This window comes from Centruroides vittatus, unplaced genomic scaffold (assembly GCF_030686945.1).
Source record: "Centruroides vittatus isolate TY-2023 unplaced genomic scaffold, ASM3068694v2 contig_8, whole genome shotgun sequence".
Classification (NCBI taxonomy): Eukaryota; Metazoa; Arthropoda; class Arachnida; order Scorpiones; family Buthidae; genus Centruroides; species Centruroides vittatus.
Window position 1 is genome coordinate 481,548 of NW_027122517.1, and position 21,847 is coordinate 503,394.

General features: G+C 32.1%; 1 protein-coding gene across 1 annotated transcript in view; it reads right to left on the bottom strand.

The window, feature by feature from the left end:
• Positions 1 to 21,847, bottom strand: part of LOC136981990 (fat-like cadherin-related tumor suppressor homolog) — a 461,240-nt gene that overhangs the window by 246,214 nt on the left and 193,179 nt on the right. Inside the window, 1 exon segment of the mRNA XM_067278416.1 lies at positions 17,054 to 17,225. Within this exon segment, the coding sequence (XP_067134517.1) occupies positions 17,054 to 17,225 (172 nt within the window).

Below are 21,847 nucleotides of genomic sequence, written 5' to 3' on the forward strand. Positions count from 1 at the left end.
TTTCTCCACTTCCTCTGCTATAATATAGAAAATTTAAATTAACAGACTTATATTCCGAATTCAAATAAAGAACGTGTGATTTAAATACTAGGCCTATATATCGATTCTACTAGACCTACCTGTTGTTTGAAATTTTGCACCTATAGCCATCCATAAACATTGTTTAAATACAGTGTCTTTATACATGACACTTTTTTGTGTCGTAAAGACACCGATGTGGTCGAACGGATTTGATAAACCCCTGTATTTCATTTATTTTTCATTTTTTTGTTTCCGTCACAATTATACGGTTAACCCTCATTTCCGCCATTGTTAGAGTCAAAACCACGTGTCTACTTTGATGTTACAGAAAAGACTTCTCTTTATTGGAGGAATTTTGGTGTAAAAAGTAGAAACATGCGATACTCTTTTTTCAGTTCTGTTTCAGCAAAAATTTCAGAAAAATTTTTACGTTTTCCATTTTATGCTAGATTTTACGCCAAATTTTACGCATGTGTGTTCCTGGCCTTAGTGTCATGTATAAAAACACTGTACAGTCAAACCTGTTTTTATGCAGTCTTTTTTTTGTGCGATTTTTTATTTGTGCGATTTTTTAATGCGATTTTTTATTTGTGCGGTATAGTTGGCGACTAGTCTCGTGCGATTTATCATGTCTCACGTTGACTTATTATAGCTAAATAAACTTATTATAGCATAAATGAACTTATTATAGTAATATTATTGCATTAATATGCGAAAAAGGAAATAATTTATTTTTTAAGTCACCAAAACACCACCTGGACAAAAATATGTAAAACAGATGATAGACGAGACGATGCAGTCAAGTGCTCACATCTGTTGTCAGTAAATTCTATTTCATACGGTTTTGAGTTATTTTCTACATGAGACTTTTTTTATGCGGTCCCTATTGACCACATAAAAAAAAATATTTTTTTAATTGTGTTGCAAAAACTATTTTTTATAGCCACTCGTGAAGTTTCGTGCGATTTTTTTTATGCGTTTTTTTTTATGCAGTCCCTATCCACTGCATAAAAACAGGTTTGACTGTATTTAAACAACGTTCATGGATTACTATAGGTGCAAAATTTCAAACAACAGGTAGGTCTAGTAGAATCGATATATAGGCCTAGTATTTAAATCACACGTTCTTTATTTGAATTCGGAATATAAGTCTGTTAATTTAAATTTTCTATATTATAGCAGAGGAAGCGGAAAAAAATGGAAAGTACAAAGGGATAGATAGCCTATATAAGAAGAAAAAAATTAATAAAACTAGCACTGTTGGTGGCAGTGGTGTCTCCTATTCTGCCAGAATTTTCACGTATGTGTGTTCTGGCATAAAAGCGTAAAACAGAAACTGAACCGAAAGCTAATTTCTGATTCAATTTTCTGCCACACAATTTTACGCATGTGTGTTCCTGGCCTTACTTGTCAGATTTTGTGAAGACAGTATAAGGATATTTCTAAGTTAGTTTTAAGTTCCCAAGTGTTGGGAAAGTTTAGGAGACACTTGTTATCATTTTGGTTTTGAATTTGATAAATTTTGGTTGAATTTTACAACTTGTTTAGTTCTTGTTTTCTAATGTTTTCTGTACTTTTTTAATTAATAACAATTATACAGTCTTATAATAATAAATCTAATTACTTTTTGGCAAATAGTCAAAAATTTATTTTTTGAATTTTTCTAACACTAACAACATTACCTTTGAACAAATTCATTCGCATTTTGCACATTTTAAGGTTCAGGCCTGGCACCAACTGAACCTAGTTTTTGTTTTCAGTTTATGTAACACCATAAATGTTGGGTTATTTCTGGGTGTTGAAAAATTAGATGTTACAATGACACCAGTCTATCATGACGCTCTTCCGAGTTCAAGCAGCTGGGAAGTAGTAGGAACTCAAGAAATCTACGCGAGCCATGGCTCTTCCCCAGACCATGCTCATTAGTATACTGGAACTCCTCAAGAAGCAAATCCAGTGAGCAATTCTTACACAAGGATGGTTTTTTCCACAGTGAGGCCAAAGGCATTGCAATTAATCATAGCAGTAAATAACAAAACAATACCAGTAATATCCAACAATTTATTAAATAACAACAAAAACAAACATTTTTGACAATTTTTAAGGTTAAAATAGCAGTCAAACATATATATGAAAATTTGGACATAATTTTAAACAAAATGGAATAATAATTTTATTGGTGGAAAGCACAGACGTAAATAATGACATAACTAGATATATTTTAAAGATAAAACTTAAAATTATAGGTGTATTTCAAATCTCCATGCTTTAGAGATTGTCTTGGCATCTCTGTAATTTATTGCACTATTCCAAACTTAGCTTTGTACATTTTGATTTTCTCCAATGTTTCAGATTTCTCCAGTTCCTAACTGGGTATATGATACTTGCTTCATTGAGAATACCTGTACATAATTTTCAGTTACAAATATTCCTAATGCTGTGGTCAGCAGGCTCTTTTCAATAAAACAGTGCTCCTTGATACGCATGTTAAGAGATCAAGCTGTTGTTCCAACACATTTCTTGTTAAATCTGTTGCCCATAATGGGGATAGAATACACCCTAAATAAATTTTTCCTGTTAGTAAGATCTTTAGTATTCTGTAATAAAAAAAATACAGTTGGTCTTTTCTTGTAGGAGATGTGAAGTTGATTTGTTCTTGCCACCTGTGTGTAAATCTTTTGAAAGATGTTGGTTATACCTGATGACTTTGTGGGTTTTAGATTTGTCCATTTTATTATAGATGTGTAACCAGACTGATATTTAAAGATGAAAGTTTGGACAAGGTTTGAAGGATACCCATGTTAATTTGCTAAGCATTCTATGTAATTTAATTTCATATCTCTGTTGATGATGTTGGTAGAGTGAGTGAAAGCTCTTTTGACTAGGACTCTGTACACAGACATTTTAAATGGATAAGAGTCATTAGATTCTGATGAAATGAAAAATAACTTTTACTTTGGTCTTCTGTAAACTTCAGTTAAAATGTGGCCACCCTTCAGTGTGAGAAAAATGTCCAGGAATTTAACTTGTAGTCACTTTGTTGCTCAACACCAAGGAAAGGAGGTGAAAGCCAAGATTGTTGTTGATGACTGTTAAGAATGGGAGTAAATTCAGTTTCTGTCACCAGATTTATAAGAACATCTTTAAGCAGATGGAAAACTGGGTAGTTGGAAATAAATCAATAAACTAAACCTTAATAAATCCAGCTATAAATTTATAAATTTATTTGAGAACATCATTGATATAATGGTGTAAATGACAATCTGATCATTTGATGGGTGAAACTTCTTTTTCAATGCAATGAAGAATTAATTCACAAAGCTGCAAGATACTGGACAGCCCATTAGGTCACCTGTGCTATGCAGGTAGGCTACCCCTTGAAATTTTAAGAATGAAGAATAACAAATAACATCTTCCACTTTCAAGATGTTGCAATGATATTTGTGTGATTCAGAAATATGTTTAAATAGAACGTCTCAAAGTTCATAAAAACATGGATTCAATCTTAATTGAAGAATAGAGAAATTCAAAATTGTTGTGGTTCAGCTTTTTAGTGATCTCCTATGACTTTACCTTCAACACTGGGCAGCTAATATTCATGCCTTGCTCACTAACTATAGAAAACCATTGATCTAATGCTTCCTCAATTTCTGGATCCTTTCCATTGTAAAGAACTGAGTCCGAGCATTATTTTTTATTTTATTATTATTTTCCATTTTATTCTATTTTGTTTGGGGCTTATGTTTTGTTAGGACGAAGGTTCCCCACCACTCACCTAAGTAACTAAAAGAGAAAAGAATAAAAACCAACTCACGAAAAAAACGAAGTGCCGTAGGAAAAACTCGCGCACACTTGCGCTCCCCAGCAGAAAAGAAGTCCGCAGAGAAAAAAAAACAAGGAGGAGGAACCCCATAAGCACTAAAGAAGGAACTTGCTAAACTGTAGTAAACATCCCAGAAATTGTGATAACAAATAATGTAAATGGTTAGTAAGAATTGTTGGTAAATATGCTGCCAGAAAGAAAGAAAAAGAATCAATGTTAGGAGTAAGTATGTAAATGAGGGGAGTAACCCCAGATGATTTTGTGACGCCACTTCACGGTATAAAGCCAACATGTTAACAGAAGAAAATCGAGGTGAGCTCCAGATAGTAACAAATCAAGGTCCAGACAGTGATTGAGACAATTCCAAGGTGATAAAGAAACTTCGAAGTGAGGATAGAGGAAAGATGTTAGGAAACAGGTTCCAAGTATAGTGAGGTGATGGATAGGCTTATAGTTTGTAAGAGATTTTTGTTCATAGTTCTAAGTGATTTTGATTGTTGAGTTCCAAAGAGGAATAGTTTTAAGTGAACTAAGTAGCTGAAGTTATATTGTCGGTTTTGATTTGTTTATTTTCTATTTAATAAATTTTGTTTGATTGTTACTAAACTTGTTACTAATTAATGTTTGATTGTGTACATAGTCATTGTTTGAAGTAATATTAAATCATTAAACTCTTTTATTGAATTTGTATATATACTTTGACTTTAGTCTTACAAAAATCTTTTCAGTGCAGGCGTAAAAGTCCAGGCTTGGCAAACTAATCGCGAATCTGCATAAAGTACCCGTTAGGTTAACGGATCATTTACCAGCCAAAGTTTCGTGTCAGTTTCCCTACCTACAAACTAAATATAGTACTTTACACTATCACATTTTCTTTTAGATGTTCCTGGAATTTCTTTCTGTAATGGCCACTGCTCAAGCAGTTGATTTTCTTGTTGTAGGAGACACACAATGGTAGATTTTGGTACACCAGTTATATGAGCAAGTCTATAATGGCCTGTACTCAACAGCTGGCTTTTAATTTTATCCAACAAAGCAATTTTACTTGAAAGTGTAAAATCATTTCTTGGCATCTTGGCAAAGATTTAAAAATTTTAAATAAAATTGACAGTGTAAATGAATATTGCTAGGTACAATACTACAGTAATGGTAGACTCTTAGGCAGATGCATACTTGCCAGACTTACAACGATAGATAACTGATTCGCATCACACTAGTGTTGCCAAATATCAGTGTACGTAGAGTTGACATATTTTTGAAAAATCCCTAAAATATATCAAAAATTGCTAAATTCCTTTTCTGCTACTATCCCAATTAAGCAAAAAGTTGTCCCAATTAAGCATTTAAATTATGTAATAGTTTAGTTTCCCTTCTTTTAAATTTGGCCAAAAAAGCAGCTGCCCCAATTAACTGGTGGCCCAATTAAACAGAGTTGACTGTATTAAAAATCAATAAAAGCATGTCATTAAATGTAATTTATAATTCTATGTGCAGTAAGCTAGAACTTCTGTATATTAAGTTTCAAAACACCTCTCTCTCCTTTCTCTAGTAAATTTTTTAATTAAATCAAATGAACTAACATTTTCAGCTATCTTAAATGGCTTTCTTCAGGTTAAGAATAATTGAAATGTCAGTTAGAACATAATTAGCACTTAACATATAATTATCATAATAATGTTTAATTAAAGTTAAATCATTAACGCTAGTTCATTTGATTTAATTAAAAAATTTGCTAGAAAAACGAGAAAAAGGTGTTTTGAAACTTGAATGTATTTTGTTTAAAAAATTAATTAAACAATAGCTTAGTTCACATAGCCAACAGTTTACAGTATGTTACACATCATAACTTCACACTAGCCAATATTTTTATTTCACTAAAAAAAAATTTTTTTTTATCAACTTCAGCTTAAAGCAACTCATTTATACAACTAGAATTCTTATGTTCAAAATTTGAATATCTGAAACAATTATAACAGGTTTGAGGTTGATTAGAAGCGTCCATAAATTACACTAGGGCAGTTTCGGCCATTCTAGACACCCCCACCACTGTGTAAGAAATCGTAATATTTTCTTTGACCCCCTCTCCTTCTCTATCTTATATAACATTTAGGCATGATTTTATAGAAAGATTTTAACAAAACAAAATTTTTTTTATGAAACCCTAAAAACCTTAATTAATAATTATATATTTTTGACCTAACTAATTAATGTGTACTATTTATAAAAAGCTTTATATGAACAAATTTAAATATATAAAAATGTAATTAATTCGAATGAACAATCTAATTTAAAAACTTTATTTTTTAATTATTAACAGTCTTTATATTATCATCATCATTAATCAACATCATAATATTCATTTTTATATTAATTTTCACTCATCTATGGATTTTTCAGCTCTTTGCCAGTGATTCAATCACAGGCAAAGAACCTGATTCAAAAACTTTGTTTTTTAATTCAAGAGACTCCGTAATCTCAACATCCTTTTCTATTTTTATCTTGAGTGTCGTAATGGTTTGTATGCTGTTGTATAAAAGTAGTGAACCCTTTTGTATCAGTGCTGTATTGCGTTTTTGCTTCAGTCCATTAACCTTTCCCGGCCAGGGTACCGATCTATCGTTACCCTAATTGTTTCGCAAAACGGCCAGGGTACCGATTCATCGTTACCCTGTTAAAAATTGATTTTTATAAAATTTATCGACAACAGATGTCAGCACTTGACGGTATCGTCTTGTTTATCGTCCGTTTCACATATTTTTGTCCAGGTGGTGTTTTGTCGACTTAAAAAATTTTAATTATCGATGGTTTTTCCTTAATTTTTCATTTTCTGATTATTTTTTATTTTATTTTTAGCATATTTATGCAATAATATTACTATAATAAGTTCATTAATGCTTTAATAAGTTTATTCAGCTATAATATCTTTTCTTTTCTTTTCTTTCGAAGACACAATGTAGTGACGTAAACTTAAACACTGGGCGAATTTTTCATCCTTTTTATTCGGTTGGCTGATAAAAGGATGAAAATACCACCGAATAAAAAAGATGAAAATTCGCCCAGTGTTTAAGTTTACGTCACTACATTGTGTCTTCGAAAGAAAAGAAAAGAAAAGAAAATACAAAACACGGTTTCCTCAAGATAGATACAGCTATAATATGTTAATGCATCATAAATATTCAAGTTACGACCTTCAGTTCTGATATTTTATATATTTTTTTAATTTTTAATTTTTAATTATTTTTTAAATCTAAAATATCTGAAAATGTTACATCTATTGCTACTAATAATCATATGTTTATTACGAAAATAAATAATCTTGTTTGATATAAAATGAATAAAGTATATTAGTTCATTATATTAGTTGAAAGCAGAATAGAGTTCAGATTTTAAACAAATGTTTGATATAATGTGCAATAATTTCACAACGAATAAACGTACATGCATAATTGTTATATCAAATTGTACAGAACAATATTGTATGTCCTATTGGCTCAGTGACAATAAGAATGAAGTAACCAGGCAATGTTAATTTTGACAAATAGTAACAAATTTTCAAGTCTGAATGTCAGTTATCATATATTATTTTTTTTTTCTCATAAATTTTTCAAACAAACTTTATTGAAATATGTCGTATTTAAAACTAACTATATTGATAAATATATGTGATTTTTTCATATGAATAAAATAATAATTTAATTTTTAGTGAATTTTTAAAATAATATTGCCTGATTCACCAATTTTGACTTTGGCCATTTTACAAAATAAGGGGGCTTGGTAAACGGCAGGCTAAGGGTTAAAGATTTGCATCTTTTTGAATGTTATCACTTTTCTTGTTGGATTATGCTTTTTTATATGACTTGAAGAATCTTTGATAAACATCATTTAAGTTTATTTTTCGCATTTTTACGTTTAACAATTTCAAAACACTGTTTACTATCACAAAAAAAATACAAAAATCTTTGACAGATCAACTAGCTAGTACACATGTAAACAGAAACATCATACAAAACAAAACAAGAAAGAAAAGAGAGAAACCACCACACAGCCTTTCTTCCATGATAAAAAATGTGTAAAGTATAAGTCTGCTAGTGTTATTATTCTACCATGTTACACAAGATGACATTAGTACAACGAGCATTATTAATAGAAACTGCTAAATTGAAGCCAAATTCAAAACTCCACCACTCAAGATCAAAAAATAAAAATAAGAATATTACATAAGATGAGATCTATTACCCCCTACCCAAGTAAGAAATCGTAAGAAATCGTAAGAAATCCTTGACCTCCCAAAATACATTACGTAATTTATGAACGGCCCCTTATTACTACACAGTAACGAAATACCAATGATTGCCTTAAAAATTGGGCTATAAACTGGCTAATTAAATAATTGTTATAAAGTAACTTGATACTAAAGGTAGACGTTAGGCACCATCTCATATCTAAGTTAATAATTATAATTTAAGTAAATATTAAATAAATTTAGAACCTTCTGGAATAAAAGAACTGACCCGGGGCAAGGCTCGAATCCGCAATCTCCGCTTGCTGGGCGGTGCGCTTGTCAGTTACGCCACCTGGACCCCAAGCGAGTCTTTGCTTCCAGAAGTACATTAATTTAGATATAACCTTACTTGGTTAAATACAGTACTGGCTGAGGACAACTCCTACATCCACAGCCTAAGAACAACTCCAGATATTATATATTTATATTATATTTATTACATTATTACCTGCGAGGTATTTATATTATATATATATATATCTTGCCAGGTAGTACGTTAGCTGGCTGAACGCCATTGTGGAGTTGTTCTTAGGCCGTGGACATAGAAGTCATCCCTGCCAGTACTGTATTTAACCAAGTAAGGTTATATCTAAATTAATATACTTCTGGAAACGAAGATTCACTCGGGGTCTGAGTTGCATAACTGGAAAGCACACTGCATGGCAAGCAAAGGTTGTGGGTTCAAGCCTCGCCCCGGCTAGTTCTTTTATTCCAGAAGGTTCTAAATTTATTTAATATTTACTTAAATTATAATTATTAACTTAGATAAGAGATGGCACCTAACATCTTCCACTAGTAACAAATTATTTTATATCAATCATTTAATTAGCTAATTTATAGCCCGATTTTTAAGGCAATCATTGGTATTTCATTATATACTCATCGAGCTTAGTGATGTTTATTTAACCTACACAGTAACATTTCAAAACTACCTGATGTGGTAATCATATGAGAAGAACTCGGTAACATATCTTCATTATATTTTCATTTATGTAGAAACCCTATCATGAACTGGATACATGTAATATAACAACACTTCTAAACCTAAAATTCAGTGAGAAGAACAAAAACATTCAATGACAAACAAACATTTTCAACCTTTACAGAGATCATCTTCAAGTTCTACTGGTAGAACACAAATAAAAAAAAACGGAATTTAAATAATGTTCCTTGTATATGAACTTCACAAGATATGAACATAATACAATAGAGCATCAATTATCCGAATACCAATCAACTGAAACATCGGTTAACCAAAAGCATTCCAGTCGGCAAATTCAAATTTCCGCTAGTGCTGTGGTGATGCAATATTTGGCTATGTCTTGAGCTACTCCAATATTATTTTCAGGGCTTAAAGCAGTCATGGCAATAAAAAAAAGTGAGAAAAGAGAGTTCACACTGAAATAAAGCTAAAAAAGCTAATAGTGTTAAAATGAACGAAAACAGGCGTTATTAAAAAAACACACAAATGAACACATATTTTGTATCAATAACATTGCATATGATATTAAATTGATTATTAAGTAAACTGATAAGATTAAATATGAACATAGTTAGGCTGAGTTTATACTCCAGAAAAGTGAGCAGTAAGAATGCATTAAGCCATAACAGGCCCGCATTAAGTTTTCATGTGCCCCATACAGAATTCCCACCGTTACACAGCAAAGTAAATGGAATAGTAACATAACTACCAGAATGTGTTTCCATATAACATGCCAAATTTCAAATGCCATTTATTTCAAGGTACATTTTTTGATTTCTTCATAAAAAAATGTAATTAAAGAAGAAAAAAAAACAACTTCTGACAGAATCAGTGGGTTGCACGTTCATTATATAGCAGGGGTGGGCAAGCAGAAGTTCAGTGGGAGCCGAAATGTAGGTTTTGCAAAATGCATGGGAGCCGCAGTTCTGTACATTTTTATTCTGTACTGCAGTTCTGTACCTGGATTTTATTATATAATATAGAACAAGTATTGAATTTTTTTAATAAACATATTTTCACAAAATTGTGGAAATAAAACTGTAAAAATAATAATAAAAAGCAGAAATTAACTCGTTCAGCAAGAGCCACATTAAATTCAAAAAGAGCCGCATGCTGCTCTCGGAGTTTCATTTGCCCACATCTGTTATATAGCAATACCACTAGTAATTGTGACCCAATCATTTATTTGGTAATTTTATCAATATTTTTTAAATGATTAAAAATAAAATTACAGCATTCATTACTGGTAATACTAGTCTCCAAATCTATTCCCCTGAATACAATAAAACAATTTGTTAGTCATTCGACCCACAACTGACTGACAAGAGAGTTTATGAAAACAATGTAATTAAACATTTAGCAGTTTGTTGTCCTTCACAGTGGGAAACCAACAGAGTCTATTACTTTCACGGGAAAAAATATACAAAGCTTTCTACTACCCTCAAGTTGAAAAATAATACAATCCCATGAAATTTAACAAATCTGACATTAATAAGTAAATGATGAAATTATTTACAGAGAGTTGATATTTGATAAGTTTAGTTTTTTGCTCTTATAGATCAAATTACAGAAATTATAAATAAAAATCTCATTTTTTAAAAATTAAAATCATAAAATTTCGCTTACAAAAGATCGAGATGGAACGCACGCTTTTCATTTTTATAATCGCTTTGTTTTATTAGACACAGATATTATTCCTATATAGATTTATTAATTATAATAAACATACATTATGTATAAAATTACATTAAAATAACACTGTAATTAACGTCTGAAATGAAAAAGTAATTGAATCGAGTCTCGCCTCCATATTAATTAACGCCTTGTTATGGGGGGCCTAGTAGAAGCTGTAATTTTCTGGGGAGGGGCACCAAGTTAACTGCGTGGGGGCCGGGCTGTAATTTTCTGGAGAGGAGCACCAGGTTAACTGGGGGGGTGTGCCCACCCATGCCCTTTCCTGGCTACACCCATGTTAACGTGCCACAGTAATTAATTGATTACGTTGCATCAAATTAGATAATTTATAAAAATTGAAATAATAAATACGTTTATAAAATAATTGGCTGTATTCGTTTGCAATGATAATGTAAAACACACTGTACTTATAGTTTAGTATTTCCGATATTTAATTTATTTTTAAATTTTAAAATATAAAAAAAACAATTTTTTAAATAAAGTTTTACACATTTATATCTGCAACTTTAGATAATACAAAGATATAAGAATCCATCAGAAAAGTTAATTAATAATAATTAAAATCAAGAAAAAATATAAGTTTCTTTCGAGGTAAGGAAACTTGTAAAAAGTCAGGTACGCGATCACATGATGCTCGTCTCCCCACTTTGCGTAACCAAATGGTCGAGGTTGAAATAAAACCCCAGCAGAAGTAAAAGCGAACATCTGCATGTGTATAGGACAACAAACTTGAACGGGAGCGAAGATGAGACATGACACCATGTAATTTATGCTAATTACTTTCTAATATTAAAATATTAAAATCTTCAATAAATTATAATTAAATTAATTTTTTGACTGAGTTCGACTAGAAGCATATCGAAAAGCTAGATTAAAGTGAAAATAGCAGTTTTTCGACGCTAAATATTTACAAATTAATTTTTTAATTTGGTGCCGGATTGACCGCAGCTGTTTGAATGCGCACGTGCATGAAGAGTTTTATAGCTTGTCGAAATGGAAAATGAAGGACACTGTTAGAATGCAGAAAACCATAGTGCATGCCAAATATATAAGCACCCACTTAAAACCAAACTTTCGTCTTTGTCTAAAGATTGTCTCTACAGAAGTTATTAATATTTAGGATATTAGTTTAAAATCTTGTATTTCCTGGCACGAGATTCGCTCGATCTTTAATTTTACAGAGTGCTAGAAAGATACAAGCTTTGAAACGAGTGTTCTACAACGTTTTATTTAATAATAACAGTAGAAATCAAATTTATTGTTGCTCAACATTTATTTTTTCGGTTTTTCTACGGTAGTCAAAAACGAGTAAATGTCATCGTTTAAGCTAAAGAATAGCAGGCAGTTGGGAAAAAGTTTGCTTAGCAACTTACTTCAGAAAGTATTGGGTTCTATACGATTTTCCGTTGCTAAAACATGAGTTTCTACTGTTAGTATTAAATAAAATCTATTTCTTTCTTTTGTCCACTGCGCTTAAATAAATACAAATGCTAAAAATAATGCTGTATAAAAATCACTCTTAACGCCGAACTAGAAGTGTACTTATGTCTTAATGCAGCGTGATTATATCGAAGCGCTGCGGAGATCGGTATTTCACAAGGATACAAACAAGGAGAACCCATGTGCAAATTCCTACAGCATGTGCAGAGTATCAAGCTTTGAAAAGCTCCTCGTTTTGTTAGTCTATATAAATGTAGTACACTACATGTGTATACGACAGTGCCTTAACATGTCGCGCACGGTCCATAAGGCATATGGGGAAGTCTGGTTGCTATTTCGCTCCTAAGCGCATTTACAAAAAAAAAATTTCACATGGGAAGTGAAAAAAGCTAAAAAAGTGCGTTTTTCTCAGAAAAAGCTAAAAAAAAAGAGGAGCTATGAAAAAAAGCTAAAAAAGAGAGTCACTTTAAGCCCTGTATTTTTGTTGCTGTGCATGTTTTAGCTGACAGCACTGGCATGACCATGAGAGGATAGTTAAGAATGCACCAGTATTTAAACTAGGCATTTTTTCCCATCGTTAGTAGTGAGCTTTGCTTGTTTTGTGTGGTGTTTGTCTGAGGACTGTGTGTCGGAATATGTGTCATGCTGAATTGGAATGGTTTTGATACTAGATTAACTTCTGAAATATAATTTTTTTCTTTTTACATTTTTCAATATATACATTTTGATTAGGCAAAATAAAGAAATAATTTTTTACAATACAATAACCTCAATTATTATTTTTAAAAAATTTTTGTTAGGGTTAACATTGACGAAAATTCAACGCAAAGTGACACACAATGGAGAAAAATTTCAACATGGAATAGGTTAATATGTTTTTGTACATGATCAATTATCTGAAAAATCAGTCATCTGAACAACCCAGTCCCGAATTTTTTCAGATAATCGATGCTCTACTGTGTGTGTATGTATGTATATATAATAAAATGGAAAAAAATTGGTGTTATATACACAATTTCTGATCGCAAGCACTTCCAACGAACCTATAGTTGTTGTCTTCATGCAAATACAGAAATTTACTAAAAATTAAACGGAAATAATCCAATGAAGAACAAAACACTTAAAATTTAAATTAGAACTTTTGTCAAAACCATTAAGAATATGTAACAAATATTCAAATGTGTTCAAAATTGAACGAGCAGTAAGCTCTGTGATATGCACATGCGTGGATTCAGGCTCACGCTATACGTATACTGCAGGATGCTAATAGTTGTTTAATCACTTGTACAGCGTGACCCACACACTGGGCTGTCGAGAGTAGGAGTGTCGCATGTATCTAAGGTGGTAGTAAGAAGAGATTCCCATATAAAAACGAGTTTCCAATTTTTACAGCTCTTGAGCATAACTGATTGGGATCATAGTGGGTTGTAACCCTGCTCAAATACTTTTTTCATAAGTTCTGTGGTGTGCCTACCCCTCAAAACATCCTCTTGGAGCTCCACAAGGTGGCCGGCAAGCATTCTAGTAGTGGCCCTGATATACCTTGTGTTTACTCTCATTGCAAGATTCTCCAGTAGAACAGCATAAACCCCAACTTCTTGAGAGTAGAAAACTTGTCTCTATCATTGCAAATGAGCTTGCATAGGTTTGGAAGTGGGAATAGTGGTAAGCCCAATGGCTTTGTGTGGACTACCGAACAGGAGAGCACTTCCTTGCCAGAGCCAACTTGAGACTTTTAATCTCCGACAAGGACAGGCAGTTTGTGCTGTGCAGAGAAAATGACTTTCTCCTCAGGGCTAATGAATTTCTAACGCATTCGCATTCCTCAGTGATGAGTGAGGACCCTACACTAATGATCTTACAGAAGGCAAGGAGAATCATAGCCTTACCAGGTGTTTCCTCAACCCTAACTGGGTCCCTTGATACCCCCTCTAACGTTGCCTGTCCCAGGTTGTTCTTTGAACCAAAAATACGTAAGGCAAACTGGCCATTATGTCCGCTTGTGAACAAAAGGTCTCATCCTACTTAATTTTTAGAACTTGCTAAATTCCTTTGTGCATTAGTTCCAGACTCTCCATGTTACTCACTCATCTGTAATTGCTAAATCCATCATCGCTTCAAGCATTGGTGCCCTACAGTCAGACACCTACACCTTCTACAGACTAGATGTAATATCTTTATATCATTCAGTGCCCACCTTTTAGGCTATAATATTTGCCAATTCTCTGCTCCTAAAAAAAGGCTTTAACATCCAACAGGTTCTTGATATATGTGATGCGCTCACCTTCATCACCGAGCATAATTATTTTCGTTTCAATCAGAGAATCTATTTACAAAAGCAAGGGGTCCCTATGGGTTCCTCTTTATCTGCTATCCTAGTGGAATTCATTATGAGAGAGATTGAGCACAGAACGTTCAATTCCCCGCTTGCCATCCACTACCCACAGCTGTATTTGCATTACGTTGATGATATTCTCATAGCATGGGAAAACACAGATGAGATGTTTCTCACCTTTATGCTACAACTCTCAAGTATATATCCTTCCATCAGTTTTACTTGGAAGAAAGAAAACGATGCTGCAATAACGTTCTTAGATTTGCACATACATAAATCTCCTGGAGGACCACAATTCTCGGTTCACTACAAATCTAACATAGCACCATACATTATCCCAGCAGAGGCCTTTCAGCCTTCACAATATGTTAATGCCACCATTGCCACCCTCATCAGAAGAACTTTCATCTTTGCACGCACTGGTAAACATTGAATTAGACAACATCAGTTTGGCGGAACGCACTGCTGGTTTTTCACATGCTAAATTTATGCATGTGCTCAAATATGGTAAAAAAAATCACTATTTCCAAGCACTACACTATGCAGTAAGAGGAAATTTTCTGTGGTCCAAACATCATTGCCATACGTTGGCAATGATGTTTCTATATGCATTTGCCGTATTTTTAAGTAGTGTAACCTTGTCCTACCATTGTCCCTACTTCTAAACCTATGCAAGCTCATTTGCAATGATAGAGACAAGTTTTCTACTCTCAAGAAGTTGGGGGTCTATGCTGTTCCACTGGAGAATCTTGCAATGGGAGTAAACACAAGGTTTATCAGGTCCACTACTAGAATGCTTTGACATCCAACAGGTTCTTGATATATGTGATACGCTCACCTTCACTGAGCATAATTATTTTCGTTTCAATCAGAAAATCTATTTACAAAAGCGCTATTGTTTAATTAAGGCACACCAACATCCTCTTGGTGCTCCACAAGGCGCACCAAGAGGATGTTGTGAGAGGTAGGCACACCACAGAGCAGGGTTACAACCCACTATGATTCCAATCAATTATGCTCAAGAGCTGTAAAAATTGGAAACTCGTTTTTATACGGAAATCTCTTCTTACTACCACCTAAGATACATGCAACACTCCTACTCTCGACTGCCCAGTGCATAGGTCACGCTGTACAAGCGATTAAGAAACTATTAGCATCCTGCAGTATACGTATAGCGTGAGCCTGGATCCACGCATGCGCATATCACAGAGCTTACTGCTCGTTCAATTTTGAACACATTTGAATATTTGTTGTGTGTTCGTAATGGTTTTGATAAAAGTTCTAATTTAAATTTTAAGTGTTCTGTTCTTCATTGGATTATTTCCGTTTAATTTTTAGTAAATTTCTGTATACGCCTGATGACAACAACTATAGGTTTGTCGAAAGTGCTTGCAATCAGAAAACTTACATATAATGTCAATCTCAGTGTTTTTTCCATTTTATTATACAGTATTTGGTGTGAAAATCATCCCATTGATCATATATATATATATATATATATATATATTTCTCACTATCTTATATATATTATTATCAATTACCTTATCATTATATATTGGCATTTCAGTTGTTTTGAAGTATATTTTATTCCGACTTTCTGTTATTTATAAGCATTAATCTTTTCTGTGTGTGTTGTTTTTTCTTTTGTATTAATTTTTATTTCATAACTTATTACTGTGATCCTGTCCATGGGAAGTTTTTACACAAGGAATGTTATATAAATTCTGTTTATTTTTTTATTTATTTGTGTTCTACCAGTAGAACCTGAAAATGGCCTTTGTAAAGGTTGAAAATATTTGTTCTTCAATAAATGTTTTTGTTCTTCTCACTGGATTTTAGGTTTGGAAGTATTGTTATATATTTTCATTTTTCTTATTGTCTCCAATCATTGCTTGTATATACTACATATATTATATATATATATATATATAACTATAATTAATAACTAGAATAAGATCTTATCCAAAATCGCCCAAAATTTTATTCTTGTCATAACAAGAATAAAATTTTGAAATTATCAACCTATCATATAAATTTTGCAATCGAAAATAAAGCCTAGATTAAAGGAAAAATGCATTTGAGAAAATTTGTTTTCTCAACATTGTTTTAAATGTTTTAAAGATTTAAATAAATTTACTTATTATTAATTTTTAAAAGTCTTAGTGTTTTGTCCTTTTAAAAATGTTGGTAACAATTGAATGCTTTAACTTGAACAATTTTTTTATTTTTTTTCAATATTTTTCATCTATACCTTTTTGCAGACAAAGTAACCAACTCCATTGTAAATTTTTATAATACCAATACGTTTAATTGGTATTAATACATGATGAAGTATACCATCCCCAAATTCCAAAAATATATTGAAACTAATAAATTCTTTACTTTATTAGAAAAATTAGTTTCTAGAAACTAATTTTTAATCATTTATACAATCTTATTTCATTAGTAGTAAATAGTTATAGATGTGTTTACTACCTCCATCCACAGCAGAAATAATTAGTTCATACTCTTTCTGTTGTCCATCTAGAGATGCATGCAAAAATATTTCTCCAGTATCACTATCCAACCGGAAGAGATTATAATCTCCTTGAACCAATTCATAATGAACTTTACCATTCGCATTCAAATCTAAATCAATAGCTTTTACCTGAAAGCATAAAAATTAAAGAGACTTTTCAATATATGATAAAATATAAACTAATTTATACATATAAATATTTCAAATGAAATATACTCATAATATTTCCCAAAATTTAAAATAAATAATTACTCTTTCATATTCATGGTTTACAATCCTATTGTCTACCAATTAAGTTTTAATCAATCAAAACCAATTACATTTCATTCATATTCATAGTTATGATCTATCACAGCGTTTCTCAAAGTGGGCGATAACGCCCCCTTGTGGGTACTGGAGGCTTTCAGGGGGGCAGTAGAAGGCTCAAAGCAAATTAGGAGGCATTAAGGAAATCTAGAGAGGCGATGGCAGACAAATTCTATCTATAAAAATCTGACTATAATATATATAAAATGCTGACAATCTATATATTTTTTAATTTTTATTGAAGATTACAACCTGAATATTTCTAACACGTTGACTTATATTATGGTATGAATGAACTTATTATAGTAACATTATTGCATAAATATGCTAAAAATGAAAGTTCAAGAATGGCTACCAAGAATTTTGGCTGCAGAAGCAAATCTCTCAACTGTACCCCGAGTTATGGTCAGTTGTTCAACGATTTCTGATAGCATTTCCATCGTCGTATTTGTGTGAACATGGATTTAGTGCTGTAGCAACGTTGCTAACTAAAAACAGAAATCGGCTGCAAGTTACTGAACGCAGCGACTTACGGCTGATTTTGAGTGAATTCGACCCTGATATTAACAAACTGGTCAAAATACATCAGATTCATCCTTCACATTAGATAAGTTTTAAATTCAAAGCCTTCTTTTAATGTTAATAAAAATACTTCTAAATATGATTAAGTATGAGTTTTATTTCCTCTCATTGAAACATTCTTTGATCTCAGAAATAGGATATAGATCACACCCTATCTATCCTATCCATATAATAATGCATGTTTAAACATTATATTTGCAACTGTTTTTAAGATACGCAACAGATGGTATTGTAAAAAGGCAAGTTAAAAAATATGGGGGCACTAGGATTTTTTTAATCTCAAAGTGGGCGGTGGTCGAAATAAGTTTGAGAACCAGTGATCTAGCATAATCATCTTTCATATTAAAATCTGCAATTTTGTTTTTTCTTTGTCAATATGATGTACAATATTTTCAAATATTTTTTCAAATATCTCAAATATCCTCAGTAGGATAGTTGAAAATTGCATAAATATTAGTCTCAAAAACTAATACAGTATATTAATCTAAATATGATTTCTCATATCTTAAAATAATTTTTGTTTGCTATATTTACATTAGATTATTTATATTTTATTTATTAAATCAGAACCACACACCGGGGTATATATAACAAAAAATTAGACTCATTACACACTGGTTAAAGGTTCAAGTATGTTTAATCTTATAAATCAAATGTTTTCTTAACCCCTTCTGGGTTCTTCCTCAGGTAAATCAGCTGGCCTTTGTAAATGAATCCAAATATGAAATTATTTGAACAAAATCAAACAATGGAAATTTCGAATGTCCAGTTCGTCTGTGTATCCGTTCACGTGACGTGTTTAAATATGTTCTAACTTTAAAAACAATAATCTTTAAAAAATTGTAAATTTTCTAAAAATAAACGAGTTTTAAAAAACAACTCTTTTTTATCCGATTTCGAAATGAGCGAAGAACTGAGATGGACACCTTAAAAATTAACAAATATTTCTTACTTTATTGTTCATTATCCATACGTTATTATCCAAATTATCCAAATGCATTTCACAAAATCGTTTGCCTCTTCAGTGGATATTACACCTTTACAACACTGTTACATTTATATTCTATCAAACTATCCCAGCATGCATCTACAGATAAACCAGTATTCAAATTGATGACATTTGCATAACTTTTGATGCAATAATGTTCAACGATGCGTCTCGTTACAATATTTTCTATTTTATACAATATTTTAATATTATTTCTATTTATGATACAATTCTTATTTTTACAATGTTGATGCCACGGAAATTCGGTTCTTTTTAGTCGAATTGCCGCTTCATGCTCTTTAATACGTTGTTCAAGCTGTCTTCCTGTTTCGCAGACATAGATTTTACATTCTGGACATGTACATATTAATTTGTAGACGACTCCCGCTATTTTCAAAAGGTCCCTGGAAGGATGGCAATGGGCAACAAAAAGATGGGATAGCAATGGGGTCCGTTATAGGCCCGAAGATTGCAGATATATGCATGACATCACTAGATCAAAAGATTTTCCAGTCCCAAGGTATTTCCTTTTATGCCAGGTATGTAAACGACATATTGATCCTGTATGATTCCAATATTACCACAGCCAAAAACATTGAAACTTATGCAAACAGTTTAAACAATGATATTAGATTCACCTACGAAGAGGAGAGAAATAATGAAATTAACTATTTAGATGTTACAATCACACGACAAGAAAAAACACTACTATTTCGTAAGTATACAAAGAGTTGTAATAATGATAAAGTAATCAACTATAAATCGTACTGTTCTTTACGTATAAAAAGAAACGTTTTTCTGATGCAACTAAGAAAAATTTTTAATAGAACAACATTGCAGAAGCATATAGAACTTGAAACTGAAAACCTGTTTAAAAAATATTTGCTTAACGATTATCCGTAACAATTAATACGTAAGTGGTACAATTGTTATACCATCAGTAGATATAATGTAAAGAAAGAGAAAAGTAATAATCTATACATTAAAATTCCATATATTAAAAAATTTTTTGAAAAATATAAAAATAACTTTAAAAATTGTTCTGTCAACTTAGTGGGTGAACAGAAAAATAGATTAAGCAAAAGTATTTATGTGGTGAATAGAGGAATGGTAGGACATTCAAGGGACCCTTTGAAAATAGCGGGAATCGTCTACAAATTAATATGTACATGTCCAGAATGTAAAATCTATGTCGGCGAAACAGGAAGACAGCTTGAACAACGTATTAAAGAGCATGAAGCGGCAATTCGACTAAAAAGAACCGAATTTCCGTGGCATCAACATTGTAAAAATAAGAATTGTATCATAAATAGAAATAATATTAAAATATTGTATAAAATAGAAAATATTGTAACGAGACGCATCGTTGAACATTATTGCATCAAAAGTTATGCAAATGTCATCAATTTGAATACTGGTTTATCTGTAGATGCATGCTGGGATAGTTTGATAGAATATAAATGTAACAGTGTTGTAAAGGTGTAATATCCACTGAAGAGGCAAACGATTTTGTGAAATGCATTTGGATAATTTGGATAATAACGTATGGATAATGAACAATAAAGTAAGAAATATTTGTTAATTTTTAAGGTGTCCATCTCAGTTCTTCGCTCATTTCGAAATCGGATAAAAAAGAGTTGTTTTTTAAAACTCGTTTATTTTTAGAAAATTTACAATTTTTTAAAGATTATTGTTTTTAACGTATGCAATAACCGATCCCATTGCTTGATATTTGTTTATTATTTAATGTTCTAACTTAACCATCAACGTCCAAAACAGTTGTCAATGACAACAGAATTCCAAAATATATGTGCATGTGTATAAGATGTATTATCCACAACATATGAGAATATGTTCCCATAGTCTCCTTAAAAATTAAGAGTAGAATGTTATCTCTCCATGTGTAGTAAAGCCTGCCAGGCCATTGAAAGACCAATCTCGTCCCTTGAATTAATGCAAGTGGATGTGTTGTATGCTTTAAAAACCTCCATCTCCTCCATTTGAGGTGCTCAAGGTGTGGGGTGGTGACTATTAATTTTGCTCTTGTGAAGTCTGCCACAATTTCGGGGTCGGCATATGTGGAGAGTGAGGTGGTATATCAATTGTGTTGTAGATCAGAGTTATGTTCCTTTAACCTGACCCCCATAGAATGTTTTGTTGATCCTATGTACACCATATCTCTACCAAATTGGTTGTCCCTAACAGGGACCCTATAGATGCCTGGTAATCTCTCCACATTGGATGGGTGTTTTCCGTTGCGCAATTATGTTGAAAAGAGTAAAGCATCTCCTGTAGGCAATGCTGACATTATGTTTCCTTGCGATAGCAGTGTACAAAGACTTCAAGAGGGGGTTGAACATGAATGAATATTTCAATATCCATCTTCTGGTTATCACTCTGCGTTACTATTGAAATATTGGAAGGTGCCTGCACCTGTCTGTGGGATTCAGAGATAATTTGTATAATATTGTGGCAACCATGTGCTTTGGCTATCTGTTCTATGTGGTTTAACTCTTCTGTGAGTGCCAGTTGCATAGATCAGTGGTTCCCAACCTTTTCTAGGATGTGGAACACTTTTGTGAGCAATTTTCTTTAGCGGAACACTTACTTAAGTTAATATGAAATACATAAGCTTGTCATCAGTTATTTTATTAGAATTGAGCAGTTATAATTCAAAATCTCGACTCATATTATTAATGCCAATTGTAAGACAGGAAAAAATACAGTCAAACCTGCTTTTATGCGGGGGATAAGGACCGCATTAAAAAAAACGCATAAAAAAAATCTCACGAAACTTCACGAATGGCTGTAAATAATAAATTTTTTAATTGTGTTGCAAAAACTTTTTTTTATGCGGTCAACAGGGACCGCATAA